Raw genomic sequence first — 16949 nt, 5'->3', positions numbered from 1 at the left:
AATAAAAGAAACCACCATCATGTGACCAGCAAATGGTCCACTGACCACAATTTAAGAACCCCTGATCTAACTTCTCAGTCATTTGTGTTTCTCGTAATGAAATGCTTAGAAGTGAATGCAGTGGGACTGATGCTTCATTACACAAGTTTTACATTAGTGTAACTTCACTGAATTCAGTGGAGTTACACTGGCTTTATGCCAAATTTTCCAGGCAGTGCCCAACTACCAAGCTTCCTGTTAGAATTAACAAGCCAAAGTCTTGTATCCAACTGAAGTCAGGTGCACTTTCTGAAATCTTATCTTCAGATTCTCTTTTCCTTGAGGAGCTCCACTTCCACCTGAATTGTATAGATCTGACAACTCTGCAGGCCCATGTTTGTGATGCTTGACTAATCCCAGCAATAAAGACATAATTTGTTTTACTGCAGTAGGTCCATGTACTGCTTATCAACTCTCGTCTAACATCTTTAAATGTTAACTGAGACTATTACTTAACAGATTTTATATCAGGCTTCCGGATACATTTATTGAAGGGAAAATTAAACAGAAATTTAAAGTAACAAGTCTAAAAAGGTACCTGAAAAACTCCATGAAAGAGAAGCCATAGCCATGCTGTTCTGCAATTCCTGCACAAACCACATTTGCAGATGCTCCGATCAATGTCCCATTACCTGTAATTCAAAAAAAATTTAACGCCAGTTTATATTTGTCCTTTGCTTCTTACTCTTCCTTTGCTTTTCCATTCAGTTAGTCTAGGTTGAAGACTTTAGATCTGCTGGTTAGAAAAGAAAAATCAATTCTCTTGCATATACCTGAAAGGAAGCCATCTCAACAATAACTCTCAGCCTCTAAATAGCTTAATGCTTTCATAGCTAAGCCTCACATCATCCTCAGATTCCCAGCAAGCAAAGAGAATGGGAATGAAACATAACACCATGTAGTCAAAATGACACCAATGACCTGTATTCAGAGAAACTTTCTGATTATTGGTTTTATAAACAGAGAGGTGCCCTCAGGATAAAATGAAGAGGAGGAAGTACAGGAAAGGAAGCACATTTCTGCAACAATATGTTGAACTATTGATTGAAGGTACTAAGAAAACGGATGCATTTCTTCTGTGTGTACATGAGATTGGCAAATTAATCTCTTACATTTTCATCTCTTTTTTAAACATACATAAAATTCGTGATTTAAAAAAAAACTGAAATAGGGTGCAGACTGGTCAGAACAGATGTTGTTCATAGTGTCTCTACTAAGGTGGAATTTCAGTACCAAGGAGGTGCAGTTTATAAATAGTTAACTGCAAATGTCCTGTCTCTTTAAAACCCCTGGATCAGATCATCAGCTCGCGTAAACCAGTATAACTTCAATAGTCAAGGTGGTATACCAATTTATACCTCTCCCTCAAGAGATACCAAAGTATTGTGCTGTATTTTTAAAATGTGTGTACCTTTGAGGGGGAAGTACACACTAGATCTTGTTCCTCTCCAATTCTTTCAAGTAGTTGACCTTCTCCCATTCCATTTCTAATCCCTCCATTTCACATAAAGAAATAAATTATTCAGGTATCCAAACAGTCCAATTCATTATCCAAAGCTTTAAGTTGGGAAGGCCTGCTTGAACTCCATAAAAGTTTTGTAGCTGACTCTACCAGTCATAACTGGTGTCCTTTGCCAATAAATCTGGCCTGGAGCATTGCTGGGAAAATTACAGTACTTTCAGCATTCTCTTCTCTAAATTATATTTTGAGCAAAAGGGGCAGCCTTCTAATATAGGGCTTTTTCCAAGTATAGTAGCGCAACTCATCTGTTGTGTCCAATGGCACTATGTTTGGAATCCAGTGTTCTAAGCATGTATTTTCCCTGTGCTCCCTCTGGCATAAGATCATTCTTACATTTTGATCCAGTTACCCATTGCTGTACTGATATTTTACTGGTCTGACTTTGAGAAAACTAGATCAGAAGGTAATTAATGCTGAGGTTAATTGTTTTGACTCAGTAAGTATTCTGGGTCCTCCAGAGCTCAGCTTATGAAAGAACAGAGCTGGGGAAAGACAGTCACATGATTTTCCAAATATTAATATGCTGTGTCTGGAGATTGCAGTGACTAAGCCTGCAAACTTTCTATCATGAAGAATTATTTTGTTCACGTAGCTTTCCACATCCCAGATTACCCAGGAACAACATTACATATAGTCTAAAACACAATACAATAAAATACCCTCTTCACATTCAAGTAAAACAAAACTGTGGGGTTCAGGTATGGGAAAATAATGGAGGGGTATGAGTGTGTGAAGGTAAAAAATATGGGGCCAAGAGGGATTCTATTAAAAATAACCTTGGGGGAAGATTTATGCTTTTTCTTTTAAAGAAGATAAGAAACGGATTGGAACAGGTAATAAATAAAGTACAATTAATAAAATATTAAGAGATTTAGCAACCAAATGACCAAATTATTCAATATGCCACCTTGGCCTGATTGCCTGCTACGCTACTCCACTCCAGTGTTACATCAACAGTGGAGTTATAGCAGAATAAGACAAGAATAAAACAGTGGTGACCCAGGCCTTCATTGACAGGCAATGAGGAACACAGGGTGAGCATAATAAGATCACACTCAAGCCACCAAGCTAGCATGCTGCTGCTGCATTCTGAAGACGCTACAAGTGATGGGGATTCACTGCTAAGAGCCTCAGGATCACTAGCTAAGTAGTTATATAGTCTTAATCATGATACTATCTAAGTACCTCACAAATATTAATGGATTTTATCGTCTCAACAACTGTGGAAGGTAGGAAATTTTATAGATGGGGAACTGAGGCACAAACTAGATTAAATGTCTCATCCAAAATCCTATAGCATGTCTGTGGTTAAGCCAGGAACTGAAACCAGGTCTTCTTATTCCAGTCCAGCTTCCTTCTATATTAGAACCATTCTTCCTACTCTGGGCCCTGCATTGCTGTTGTACATTCATCATGGGGTTATAACAAGGACCCAACCTGTGCAAAATAGTGCAATTAGAAAAAACACTTTCAAACCTAGCCCAGTGCATGGCTTTAAACAGAAAGAGGATAATCCCAAATCACAATTTGGTGATTCTGCAAAAAAGCAAACTAACTTTCCTTGCACCTAGAAAGTTAAATTTTTTCACAAGTCTGTATATGCTTCTTCAGCTCCACCATCTTTCATCTCTTTTCATTTAAATTGAATTATTTCCTTGCTACTGCCCCCCTGGATTGTGTTTTTCTGTGTTTTAATTATCACATTTTTCCTATGAGTATGTTTCCCTCTTTCACTTGGGATTGCTTTTCTTTTATATTAAATTTTATAGTTCCATACTGGTTTTCTTTTCTCTGCTTCTGCACCATGAAGGAATAGCTTTGAAAAACAGTAAGTAAACATACCTTTTTTTGTTATACCTCCTTTACAATCCCTTAACTTCTCTCCATTTCCCACATTTGCTGCTCTCAGTGACAAAAGATATGCTCTAGTTCAAAAGGAATTATTTCAGGGAAGTCCTGCAGTCTGTGTTACACAAGAGTCAGACTAGATGATCACAATGGTCCTTTCTGGTCTTAGAATTTCCAAATCTCTAATAGTTTCATGGAGGAAAATAAGGTAAGCTGTTCACCCCACTGTTAAGGCCTTGATTCTGCAAAGGAATCCATATGGGGAGGGTCATTTATGCCCACCAGGAATTCCACTGATGTCACTGGGACTGCCTGGAGGGGCAAGCATGCACCCACATGGATTCTTTCATTGTATCAGGGCCTAAAGTTATAACACCATGGAGTATTCTACTAGTGGCACCAAGACTGATTTGCTGCATTGCCTCTCTCCTCCACAAAGTGACACACATACTACTTCAGAGTAGAGAGAAAAGCTAAATGACAGTGCAGCACGACAAAAAAATTGGTACCGAACCGTCAGAAGTGTATCCCCAAACTAAATAGTATCTGTCATTTGAGGGCATCCATCAACTTCTCAGTTAGTTTTCTCATTCCATCTCTGACTCTAAATGCATTAAGAAATATTTATTTAGAGATATGAAATCAAACTTGTGTCTTACATGTATACTGGTAGAAGATGTTACAAGAAGGGCAAGACACAAGAAATAGATCCAAAAGCAAATAGAGAGGAAAGAAATCAGGTGGGTAAGCTTAAAGAATTTTTAATTCCATAACAATTTGAACTAATCACTAGTTTTTTGTCCCCAAACATTTTCACAAGAGATTTCTGCTTTGATTGCAGCATATTTCTTTGCCAAATACCACCACCAAAAGAAGACAACAAAAACAATGCTACTGTAACATGATGAATCTTCATCTTCCTTCAGATTAAAGAAACGGTTAACAATATCCTCATGTCTCACTGTTGTATTTAAGTACTGTAGGGATCACCAAATAGTGGGAGATTTTACATACTGCATAGGAGCTGCAATAATGCCTAAGCATTATGAGGCATTATAAAAAGAGTTTCTGCCTTTACAATGAATTTATTTCCAAAAGTGGGGTTAAGTTGGGGGAAATCATCTTAAATATTATCTGAAAGTAGGAAGGTTATTTTCATTTGTTTGGCTTTGGGTTAGTTTGGTTTTTTGTTGTTGTTGTTCTCTGTGTTCGTGTGGTTTAATTAGAATTAGGCACTAGAGTACTTCAAATAATAATTAATAAACATTACATTTAAAAGGCCCTCTTAACTTTTATGCTAAAAATATTGCCCTAAATTTCCTCCCAAACATTCACAGGAGGTACAGTTCAAAACATACAAAACCTAAAATAAATAGGCCAGAAATTTAGATTTCTGTAAATTCAAGTTACTGTAAAAACATTCAACCTGGGCTTTATCCATAACTCTAAGAGACAAAGGAAATTTATGAAATAACTGACCTGGAAAAACTCAGACTTCAGTAAAGCAAATACATCTATCATTCTATTGCTCAAAAACCTTTTAGAGATTCTAGCCAAAGGCCAACCATAAACTCATATAATTGAAGTGAATATTGAAGCTAATAGACCCAGCACAATCTGGATTAAGGCTAGGACATGAAATTGAAAAAGCTTTAGTGGCACTGATGGATGATCTCCTGCTGTCAATGGATGGTGTGTGGAAATTCGTTCTTATCCTCTTGGACCTACCTACAGTATTTGACATTGTCAAACATGGGATACTAATGTACACCTTGAAAGCAGTGGCAGAGAGAATGTGTTAAAATGGCTTAAGACCTTCCTGGAGGGTCACAGCCAAAGAATAGTGATGGGAAACTGTACCTCCACTACTAGACCTCTCACTTGTGGAGTCCCACAAAGATCAATTCTCTCACTGGCCCTATTCAACATCTATATGCAACCACTAGTTGATCTGGTTACATGGCATGGACTTAAGTGCCAACAATATGCAGATGACCCACAGGTCTCCCTCTCCCTCACCACATATGACTATACCACTAGCACCAAGATAGCTAAGTGACTGGATGAGGTCAGCTCACAGACTGATGCTGAATTTAAGCAAGACAGAGGTTATGCTGGGGGAGAGAGGAAAGAACTTTGATGTGTTTGCAGCTACAGTGCAGTCTCCTCTGGTTGAAGGTGAAGACTCAAAATTAGTTGATTTGGTCTGTAGTTTAGGAACACTCCTGAATTCCTCACTGATACTAAGCTCTCACACAGCAGCATCTGCAAGTAATGCTTTTTACCATATCCAGTTGGCTAGGAGATTCCATCTCATCCTGCTGGATCTGGCCTCAGTTATAAATGTCTTTGTCATCTCTCAGCTGGACTACAGCATTGTTATAGATCTGGTCATGAAGCTGTCAACCCTGTAGGAAATTCCAACTAATACAGAATGCAGCAGTACATCAGAACTGTCCTCCACTATTGACACTGGCTTTCCATAGAATATTGAGTCAAGTTCAAAGTCTCAGTCATTATCTTCAAGGCACCTCATGGACCAGGCCCAGAATATGTAAAATGTTGCGTAAAGCTCTGGGATGAAGATCGTGATTGACAACTCCACTCCTCAGTCACAATGGAACTTTCTACCACAAAGATAAAGCTCATCTGTGCATGAGACAGAGCTATTTCATGAGCTAGTTTGAGATTGTGGAATGAACTCCCACAGAAACTAAGGGCCATTATAAACCCAAACAACTTCCTCTCCAAGTGCAAGGTGTGCTACAACCTGGCAGCATGTACATTAAAACAGAAACAAAATCCTACCAAATCAAAACACTATATTGCATGCATTCTTCTTCCCCTTGGAAGAGGATGAGAGAATTAACCACGCATAACAGATGTTAGTCACAATGCACTGCAGGAAGGAGTAAGGGCCGTATAAGAACCTACAAAAATAAAATAGAATAGACTCATTTTAGAACTGCTTTAGTTTTGTGCAGTCATTATGCAGAAACAAGATAAAAGTTCTTTGCAGGATATTTGGTGATAAATATGATATTTCTGATCTACTTTTCAAGGCATTTAAGGTCCTCAAATGTCAGTTCTGTTTGTGTGCTCAGATAAATATTCCTACATGGAATGTAAAAGCCTGGATTAGCCCCAAGTACAAGAAAATAAATTGACAGTTTTGGCCAAGGATAACACAATTAAGAATGATTCAGAAACAAAAGCCACATATTTAAATGAATTCTAAGTATGCCCAGCCTTTGCTTTCTTCTTCCCAGCTGACTAAGAATTAGTACCTCTGTGAGGGTGACCAGACATGTGGTTTGGTACGCCAGATTGGGTAGTTCCATTGAGTGGATGTCGGTTCAATTCACGTGACAAGAGGGTAGGAGTATTTGCTTATATTATCTAAACAAAATTCTCATTTAATAAATTCTGGTTCAGGCTTCCCACTCACTTTTGAAGCAAAATATTCTCGGTGTACCTCAAAATAGGCAAAGTGATGTGTAAGGTTAAACAGCCATAATGCATTCAGTTTCCTACATACAATAAACTGGTCTCACAAATCTGGCTACAGAAGTTAACATTAAATGAAGGTTCTTATTAGCCCTAGAATAGACAGCCATCACATAGGTTAGCTAACTTTCTATGTTTCACAAAAGACCCATTCAAATTTGCCACTTTAAGCAGAATCAGTTGACATGCATTTATGAAACTGCATTCCTGATCTTGTATACTTTTATTTGTATAGTTTGTGTGCACTAAAAAATTAAAAATCACCAGCAACATTTTTTTTTTTTTTTTTTTTTACAATAAAGAGCTGGAGGGGCATGAAAAATTAAATCATCGACTTGAAAGATTTTTATCCTTACTAATTGTTCTGAAAACAACCAGCAGTCGGGAGGGGGAGGGAAATAATCACAATTTGTTTCATGATTATATCTGACTTCAACTAAGCCTGGCTCTGGAATCTTAGAAGAGCTTTACTTAAATTAGTTAGGTCTCTTTCTGTGCTCTTACCCCAACTTGCTACTTCGGTGTACAAACCCAAGATGAGCATTACAGGTTACAGCACATGGATATGAATTACTATAAGAGATTTCAGTCATGAAAACGAAATATTTTTTCTAACAATATCTTTTGGGTACCATGTTTCTGCATCAAGGTCCTGAGTGGATTACATTTTTATCTGTGCATGGAGTCTACAGGAAAACATGCAGATAAATTAAATGTTTTAGCTAACGTTCCCAGACTGAATTACATGCACACTAGGGGCCTGATTCTGAAACACTTATGCACTTAGCAGCAGTCTCACTACTTCCATGAGGCCACCTTGTGTAAGTAAGTAAGTATTGCAGGACTCAACCTTAATTGTTGGGGTTGTGGGAAAATCAGCAATCAAAATTTCTGCTATGCAAGAAAAAGTGTAGTTCTGTTGTTTCACAAGCTTGAGCTTGAGGGACACAAGGCAGGCTGCGGCAGATCCTTTGTGCATTACTTTACTATCTCCCGCTGTGAACAAACCAGTAAGCGTCTCTCTCTAATGTAAACATCTATAACATCAAGATATGAAATCTGAGACAACAACAGACACATCTCTCAGAAAAGGCAGCTTACATAGCACTGAAATAGAAATGCAGCACTATCAATGGGGATAATATCAATAGTCTACTCCAGGGGTGGGCAAACTTTTTTGCCCGGGGCCACATCTGGAAATTGTATGGTGGGCCATGAATGCTCACGAAATTGGGGCTGGGGTGCAGGAGGGGGCTCTGGCTCTGGCTGGGAGTGCGGTCTCTGGGGTGGGGCCAGAAATGAGTTCAGGGTGCAGGAGGGGTCTCCTGGCTGGCGCAGGGTGTTGGGGTGCGGGAGGGGGTCAGGGGTGCAGGCTCCAGACAGTGCTTACCTCAAGCAGCTCCTGGAAGCAGCGGCATGTCCCCTGTCCAGCTCCAATGTGGATGTGCAGCCAGACAGCTCTGCCCATTGCCCCATCTGCAGGTGCCGCCCCTGCAGCTCCCGGCCAATGGGAGCTGCGGGTGTGGTGATTGGGGCAGGGGCAGCACGTAGAGCCCCCTGGCTGCCCCTAAATGTAGGAGCCAGAGGGGGGACATGCTGCTGCTTCTGTGAGCCTCAGCCCAGGCGCACAGAGTGGCCTCCAACCCCACTCCCTGGCTGGAGTGTGGGAGCAGGGCATGCCCCCCAGACTCCGCTCCCCAGCAAGAGCTCAAGGCCTGGATTAAACTGGCTGGAGGGCCGCATGTGGCCAGCGGGCTGTAGTTTACCCATCCCTGGTCTACTCCCTGGTATTTTATCCATTTATGCACCTGAAATGAAGGCTCATTCCACTGAAAGCCTTTAATATTGTAGACCACCAACATTTTACACATTTTTTGTTGTTCATAATTCTATGACTCAGAAGCTGGGACTTCAGCCAACTGAACTCAGAAAGCAGGACTTTCAACTTGATCCTCGAATCAGCCATGTTTCAGGTTCTTTGTTTAAAATGCTTCTATAACTCCTGTTGTTATGACCAACATGCTGGCCATGACCCCTCTACTATTGAAACCTTGTGGTATGTTACATATTATGCATGAATACTCTCAATAGCATAGTAGTAAAATGGTTATAAAAAGAATGCCTTTCTATACTGGTCAGCAAAACTATGCTTGAATCCTGATAGCACTGTCGCTATGACCATGATTCAATCACTGCCTGGATAAGGTTTTTCCTGTTTCCTCTCCCTCCACTGATTTTTCAATATTCCTACCAGCAGCACCAGCTGTTGTCAGTGACTTTCCAAAACAGGGGCCAGATCTAGGAAAAGGCTACCTCAGCAGAGTGAGGGATCTGGAAAGATTAAGTGTTTTCTGCTGCAATAGAATTTAAAAGCATGATACTACTTCCCCCTCTGCTCGGGCTAGAAGTCCCCAGGACATTCAAGCTGAATGTAGTTGCCAGTTTTATATTGTAGATCAGTTCACTCTCTTATTTCAGTGTGTCACCAATACAAGACAATGTGTTTAAATGCTCACAATAATCTGAAATATAGACAGTACAAGCTTCAAGCAAAGGACATGCTGAGATTCATGACAAGTAAATATATTAAGAAAATAAATACAATTAAATAAACCTACATTTGTGTTTTAGGAATCCAAAATGCCAGCTGTGCTGTCCTCCAATCATTAGTCTATTACTAATTTGCAAAGCTTGCATAGCAAATAATTGCTTTCCACAAAGAGAAAAATCATTAGTACAAGTAAAGGTACTGCAGTACTTTAATTTCATCCACAGTGTAAATAGCATCAAATTAGTGTTACATTTTCTGTAGATTCTTTACTAAATCAGTTCAGAGCTGAACCATTAAACTATTCTTCCTTTCTTTATATCATGACATAGGACCCTTTTAAAAACACAAGATGCACAATGCAGTAAATATGAAACCCCATGGATACAGAACAAGTAGATTACCCTTCATCCTATCCACAAACTATTGATTCTGCCTCTATGTATAGTTGACAGGGCAATTTTTAAAAAAATTTCAAATATTTGTCCCTCAACCCAAAATATACATATATAGAATCATGTTAAAACTATGGTGTTTGTATTTGGGATTGGTGAAGAGTATTTTAAAAGTTGTTTGTTGCAACTGTCTTTAAATAAAATGCTGTGCAGTTCAAGGTCTCAATTCCGATTTTGAAACCCCTTATGGATTGATTGTAGCCACCTGACACAACACCTCACTCTTAGTGGCCCCAGCTTCCAATGACAGCAACATTCTACCGTTGCCATGACACTGACATTAATAATAGGATGCTTCTGAGTGCAGAAGAAGCGACTTTCATAGTAGATGCACCAAGATTGTGGAATTCACACTCTTAAGTGACAAGACTCTTCAAAAACACATACACAAAGGCACCAAGCACCCATGCTCCCTCACACACCAACCTGTAAACAAAGCAACCTATTTCTCCTACAAGCTGGGAAGGGCGAAAGAGAAATGGTTGTTATTTCTATTGTTAAATGTTTTGGAGACTCTCAGATACTAAAGTAGGGGACAATATAAAAATCTACATAAGTCTGGAAGAAAAAGCTTTCATCTGTATGTTATTCTTTTAAAACAGAATATTATCATTCCTTTGGGGGAATATTTTCATGTTATTTTCTCTCTCTGCTTTATTTTTATTTGTGGAGTAATCAAAGATTCTGATGTGTGGGATTTAATTTATGGGAAATGTCTTGTGTTTTTGATTTTTCCTTTCATCCTTAATTAATAGATCAATTTTAATAGGGTGTTTAACTGAAAAAAATAATTTCTGCATTTAAAATGACAATGTAATTGCCATTAAATACCATAGATTTTATCATTGGTTACTCAACATTTTATTTATTAAAATCTTTTCAATTTATCTTCAAGTAATCCAATCTTCAGCTATGACCATGTGAAAGATTTAGTAATATTACCCAAGCAGTTAGTCAAAACTCTGGACCTTGCAGGTGCTCCAGCTGGAAGTAGAAATTGACACAGAGTCTGGTATTTTCTTTAATGTAATCTCGTGTATTTACAAGGAATGTACAAAGTCATGTTTCTCAGAACATAGGAGGAATAAAATTGCAGGAGACAATTCCTTTATTTGCTGTTCCAACCTTGCCTTTCCAGCCAGCACTGTGCATTCAAAAAGCATTTTCTCTTAGCTTTATCTTGGGGCCACATTATTGTACTTCCAGGCTGCCTCGGCTTGACTTTCTCTCTCTCTGCTTCTTTCTTGCTCCTGTCCCTGTGTTGTCACTGCTGTGCTGTGCCTCTCTCTCTCACACACACTTACCTCCAAAACAATCCCCTGTTGAAACCTCTCAGCCTGAATCATTTTAGAATTCCTGATTGGTCTTGGGTGTGCCTTTGACTTAGAGGCCACTATTGTTTCTTACAATTAACCTGAAATAAGGGCAACTGTTAAACTCATCAGTCTGGGGAGGAGTTGGGTGACCAGATGTCTCAGTTTTATAGGGACAGTCCTGATATTCGGGGCTTTTTCTTATATAGGAGCCTATTGTCCCCCACCCCGTCCTGATTTTTCATACTTGCTATCTGGTTATCCTAGGTGGGAGTTACGTGACCTGTAGAGAAGATGGCTCCCCTACGCACTAAACCTAATCAATTAAGGGCTCCTGGGTACCTAAACTACAACCTTCTGTCAGAAATTTACTAATTAGAAGAGAGGGACCATTTTTGTTGTGTTATTAGGGATCCTGCTAGGAAAAATAGAAACACTGAGGGTATGTCTACACTGTAATTAAAAACTCGTGGCTAACCTGTGCCAGCTGACTCAGGGTCAGGGGCTCAGGCTAAAGGGCTGTTTAATTGCTGTGTAGATGTTTGGGCTCAGGCTGGAGCCTGGACTCTAGGACCCTGGAGGCGGGAGGGTCCCAGGGCTTAGGCTGCAGCCTGAGCCCAAATGTCTACACTGCAATTAAACAGTCCCTTAGCCCAAGCCCCGCAAGCCTAAGTCAGCTGACATGGGCCAGCTGTGAGTGTATAATTGCAGTGTAGAAATACCCTAAATGACCCAAGCTTGAGTCTCCAAAGAAAGCTAATGTCAAGGAAACTCAATAGTCTCTCAGACAGGACTTTGCAGCTATGAAGGACTTTCTAACTACTATATTTGATCTTTTATCTTAAGATATACATGAGCTCTCTAAAGATGTGGGAGAAGTCAAAGCACGTTTGACCTATTTAGAGAATAAATTACAGAAAACTGCCATAGAACTGAAGAAGGTTAAAAGGGAGAATGCTTTCTTAAGGCAAAGACTAAGCAGTCTTGAGGAGACACAGGAAATCTTGAAAACAGATCACACAGGAATAATTTGTGGTTAGTAGGCATCCCTGAAGGGCTGGAAGGAAAAATCATGATTAGCTTTCTCCAGAACACACTCTCTGAGGTACTGGGATTGGATCCAGTTTGCCTCCCCTGGAGATTGAAAGGGTTTATTGAGTGGCAGGGGCCAGAAGGAGAGAGTACAATAGCCCCAGACCTGTCATTTTTCAATTGCTAAGATGTAATAACAAAGTTATGTCTACTACTAGGTAAAAAGGGACACTTATGAATGATGATTTTATATTTTCTTTGTTTCCAGACTTCTCTGTAAATTTAAGCAAGAAGAGAGCATCATTTAATGGCATCAAAGCAGCTCTCAGAGCATCAGCTATTAAATACAGCCTCAGATATCCAGCCATTTTCATAATGAAGATGACAGATTCTGTGAAATACTTCAATACTCCTTTGGCTGCTTGGCAAGCAGTATTAGATTTGAGACCAGATCTCACTAAGGGTAACTGCATGATCCTCTCATAAAGGAAAAGTAAATGGAGAGTATAGCCCTGAAGAAAAGGAACCTGTGATTGGGAAAACCAGGCAGTATTTGACATATTTGATATTTTAGTAGTGTTTAGAGTATAGTTAGTAGTGACATGCAAGATATTTAGTATAGCTTGAGAATCAATATTTTCAATATATTGATAAGCCAATATAAAAATATCTATACATTCACAGTAATTATATTACTCTTATCTCCTTTCCTTATATGCACTTATATTTATAACTATATGCATGTTGATTTATATATTTATAATATATACATGAAGCTAATATATTCATAATTATTTATTTGAGTATTATTTGTGACTACCTGTATCACTTTGTACGGACACTTGTAATTTTACATTTCTATCCATACTTAAAAGTTTATGTATTTATCATATGTATATAGTAATAATATATTCATATTTGTTTGCACACATTATCATTTGTCACTTTTTTCCATTAATCTAGTGAGGTAACTATTTATATACCATGTGCATATTAACATTTATATACTATATGCTACTACTTATGCATTCATATCTCTGAAGCAATAAGTTTCATTCATTTATATACTTGGCATACATTCATATTTTGGTAAATATAGGTATATTTCTGGGAGATTCCTAATTAATTCATATGGGGGGGTGCAAGGGTGGGTTTAGGCATATGCCATCTGGGATCTGAACATGATTGTATTAGCAGTCTGCGATGTTAAAGATAAGGTGGGTGGTGTATGATTTTTGTTTGTTTTTCTTAATAGAAAAAGACATGCAAAGGCTTTCAATCTACTGGGCATCAATGAGCAGCTGAACAATCACTAATTTTTCATGAACGCTATTAAGTTTTGTTCCTGGTAAGTAGGGGTGCTTAATGAATCCTACAAAAAAATCAAAAGTTTGGGGCACTTAAAATCAAACTAATGTCAGATAGTTTTCCTTCAGGAGACCAATTAAAGGAATGAAGATGTAGACAGAATTAAAAAACTGTGGGTAGGACATGACTATCACTCCTCTTTCAACTCCAGAAGCAGGGGGGTAGTGATACTAATCCACAAGAGCCTAACTTTTCAATTTATTCAGTCATGGTAAAAGCCGGAGGGCGGATTCGTAATAATTGGAGACATTTTCAATACTATGAGATTAATTCTGGAGCGTGTATATAATCCTAATGATGGAAATACACCCTTTCTTGCCAAAATATCTGATTTTCTTTCCAGCAGAGCTGATGTCCCAGTGTTATTAGGATGAAATTGGAATGCTGTCATGGATGATATCATAGACAAAGCGCAGTGCTTTAGATGAAAATCTCAGAACTTGTTGGCACACCATCCATTATCCCTACTGAAGGATATTGGACTACTGGATACTTGGAGACTGAAGCATCCTATGAAGCATGACTACGCATATTTCTCCACCTCATGCATCCTATTCCAGATTAGATTTATTTATGATATCTAAGCAGGGGTGAAAGTAATTTAAAGGATTTACTGGTATGCCAGAGTCCTGAGCAGGGAGTCGGGGCCTCAACCGGAATAGGTGGGACCTCAACCGGAAAAGGCATGGCCTTTGAATCCCTGGGCCCTTTAAATCGAGACTTAAAGGGCCCAAGGCCCCGTCTGTGGTAGCGGCGGCTGGGAGCCCTGGGCCCTTTAAATCACCAGGGCTCTGATGGCGATTTAAAGAGCCAGGGACAGTAGTGGGAGCCCTGCGCCCTTTAAATCACTGCCAGAGCCCTGGGCTACCGCCGCTACCCCAGGGCTCCGGCAGCTGGGCTCTGGTGGCAATTTAAAGGGCCCGGGGCTCCCACTACTGCATTGGAGCCCCTGGCCCTTTAAATCACCACCAGAGCCCCCCTGCCGGAGCCCCGGGGTAGCGGCGGTGGCCCAGGGCTCTGGTAGTGATTTAAAGGGCCCAAGCCTCCCAGCCGCCACTACCACAGCAGAGCCCCGGGTCCTTTAAATTGCCGCTGGAGCCCCGGGCCACCACCGCTACCCCAGGGCTCTGGCAACGGGGCTCTGGTAGCGATTTAAAGAGCCCAGGGCTCCGGCTGCTGTGGGGAGCCCCAGGCCCTTTAAATTGCCGCTGGAGCTCCAGGGCTCCGGCAGCGGGGCTCTGGCAGCAATTTAAAGGGCCAGGGGTTCTGCTGTGGATGCGGCAGCGTGGCGCCCCAGGCCCTTTAAACCACCACCAAAGCCATGGGGCTCCCGGCTACCGCTCCTACCTGGGGGCTTCAGCAGCAGGGCTCTGGCGGCAATTTAATGGGCCTGGGGCTCAAGCCACTGCCAGGAGCCCCAGGCCCTTTAAATCGCCAGCTTGGGGAAGCTGCCCCCTGCTGGTATGGTCGGCGGTATACCAGCTCTTGCCGGTACACCGTACCAGACCATACTGACTTACTTTCACCTCTGTATATAAGGTGCTATCTCCTGCATGTCTGGAGATGTAAGCTGGTAGCATCATCATCTATGATCATGCTCTAATCCACTGGTGGGCAACCTGCGGCCCATCAGGGTAATCTGCTGGCATGCCAACAGACTGTGTTTTTACATTTGCATGGTCACCAGCAGCTCCCAGTGGCTGGGGTTCACCGTTCCTGGACAATGGAAGCTGCGGGAAGCGGTGTGGGCCACAGGGACGTGCTAGCCGCCACCTCCCACAGCTCCCATTGGCTGGGATGGAGAGCCACGGACCACTGTCTGGCAACCTGCCAGTGGATTACCCTGATAGGACACATATGGCCCATGGGCCGCAGGTTGCCCACCACTTCTCTAATTTCTCTTCACATAGATTCTACAAGAATTGCACAATTCTACTTGTGCCATAGTGCTACAAGAGCCTCAAGTCAGAAGTTAAACACACATTTACTTAGAGACTCTAAATTTCTTCAAATGATTGCAACATCAATTATCAACTTATTGAAGGAAAATACAAATACAATCTCCTCTACTATAATGTTATGGGAAGCACTGAAGGCAACCTTAAGGGGAGAATGCATAAAATTCACATCTGAAAAGAAGAAAGGCATAAATTACTTAATTCTTGGCAGAGAAAGTTGTTAAATTTGAAAGAAAAAAAACTAAAGTAGACACCCAAAATAACGAGCTCCTGCACCTCTCTCACTACCCCAAAATACAAATACAATGAATATATGTCTTCCTGGAACAAATTCATGCTTAATAGAGTTAAAAAGATGCATTCTGAATGGGGGGGATAAAGCAGGCAAACTAGAGAGGAAAGATAAAATGGCTTCATCCAATAATTCTATATCCTCTTTGCTATAGGACAATGGTCTTTCTGTTCAGAATGTAATAAAAGTAACAGACAATTTAAATATCTTTATGCTAACCTTTAAACATCATGTTGAGTTCAGCGGCAAACTATATGACCAATACATTCCTACTACATCAAACTTGTGTATTTGGTTGTCATGGTTTTTGTTCCTATGGCAACTGAGTTAGATTATTAGGGGATAGCCCAGCCAGTTTCGGCCGGTTGGGTGAGCTCTGTGTCTGTAAATAAAATGGTAGTTTTGTTAGCTGTCTGGCCTCAAGGGATTTCTTCCTAAACCGGCTGCCACTTGTTATATCCTTGGGGGCAACGAGGGTGGGATTCCGGTGCTGCTCCAGTAACAGAAGGAAGTAGAAGTCAAGGTAAAGAACAAACAAACAAAAAAGCTGCTTGTTTGCACTGACTGTGAAAGTGAAACTAAAAATCATAGCTACTCTGACCAGGCCACTGGAACCTTTTGATGAGAATATAGAGTAGTGGCATGTGTATACTGAGCGTTTTGAGCTTTTTGTTATTGCAAATGACATTAAAGAAGCGAAGAAGGTGCCAATATTCTTAAGTGTTGTAGGGGCTAAAACCTACTCCCTGCTACGCAGCTTACTAGACCCTGTTAAGCCAGCGACTAAATCTTACAGTGACATTGTGGAAATCCTGGGGTCCCATTTTTCCCCAAAACCACTGGTAATTGCCGAAAGATATAGGTTCCACAAAAGAGACCAAAAGGAAGATGAAACAGTTGTACAATTTGTAGCAATTTTTAAAAAGCTAGCAGAACACTGTGAATTTAAGGAGATGTTAAATGATGCCCTGCGTGACAGGTTAGTGTGTGGCCTCTACAGTGAAGCTATACAGAAGCGCCTACTGACAGAGGCTCAGCTTACCTTACAGAAGGCTGTTAATATTGCT

At 40.5% G+C, this 16949-nt stretch overlaps 1 protein-coding gene and 1 long non-coding RNA gene across 3 annotated transcripts in view; one reads left to right on the top strand and one right to left on the bottom strand.

Annotated features, from left to right (window-relative positions):
* The window catches only part of LOC123363728, a 43450-nt gene extending 39102 nt beyond the window's left edge, over positions 1-4348 (top strand). The window contains exons 2-5 of the long non-coding RNA XR_006576879.1: positions 1003-1089; positions 3331-3389; positions 4083-4149; positions 4251-4348. This is a non-coding gene — a long non-coding RNA (uncharacterized LOC123363728). The remainder of the gene's footprint in view (positions 1-1002; positions 1090-3330; positions 3390-4082; positions 4150-4250) is intronic.
* OCA2 (OCA2 melanosomal transmembrane protein) overlaps positions 1-16949 on the bottom strand; it is a 313888-nt gene that overhangs the window by 64109 nt on the left and 232830 nt on the right. For both annotated transcript variants that reach the window (XM_045005021.1, XM_045005030.1), the window contains exon 22: positions 578-671. In XM_045005021.1, coding sequence (XP_044860956.1) covers positions 578-671 — 94 coding nt within the window. The remainder of the gene's footprint in view (positions 1-577; positions 672-16949) is intronic.

Source organism: Mauremys mutica, chromosome 1, assembly GCF_020497125.1.
Source record: "Mauremys mutica isolate MM-2020 ecotype Southern chromosome 1, ASM2049712v1, whole genome shotgun sequence".
NCBI classification, from domain to species: Eukaryota; Metazoa; Chordata; order Testudines; family Geoemydidae; genus Mauremys; species Mauremys mutica.
This window is presented reverse-complemented; position numbering and strand designations above follow the sequence as displayed.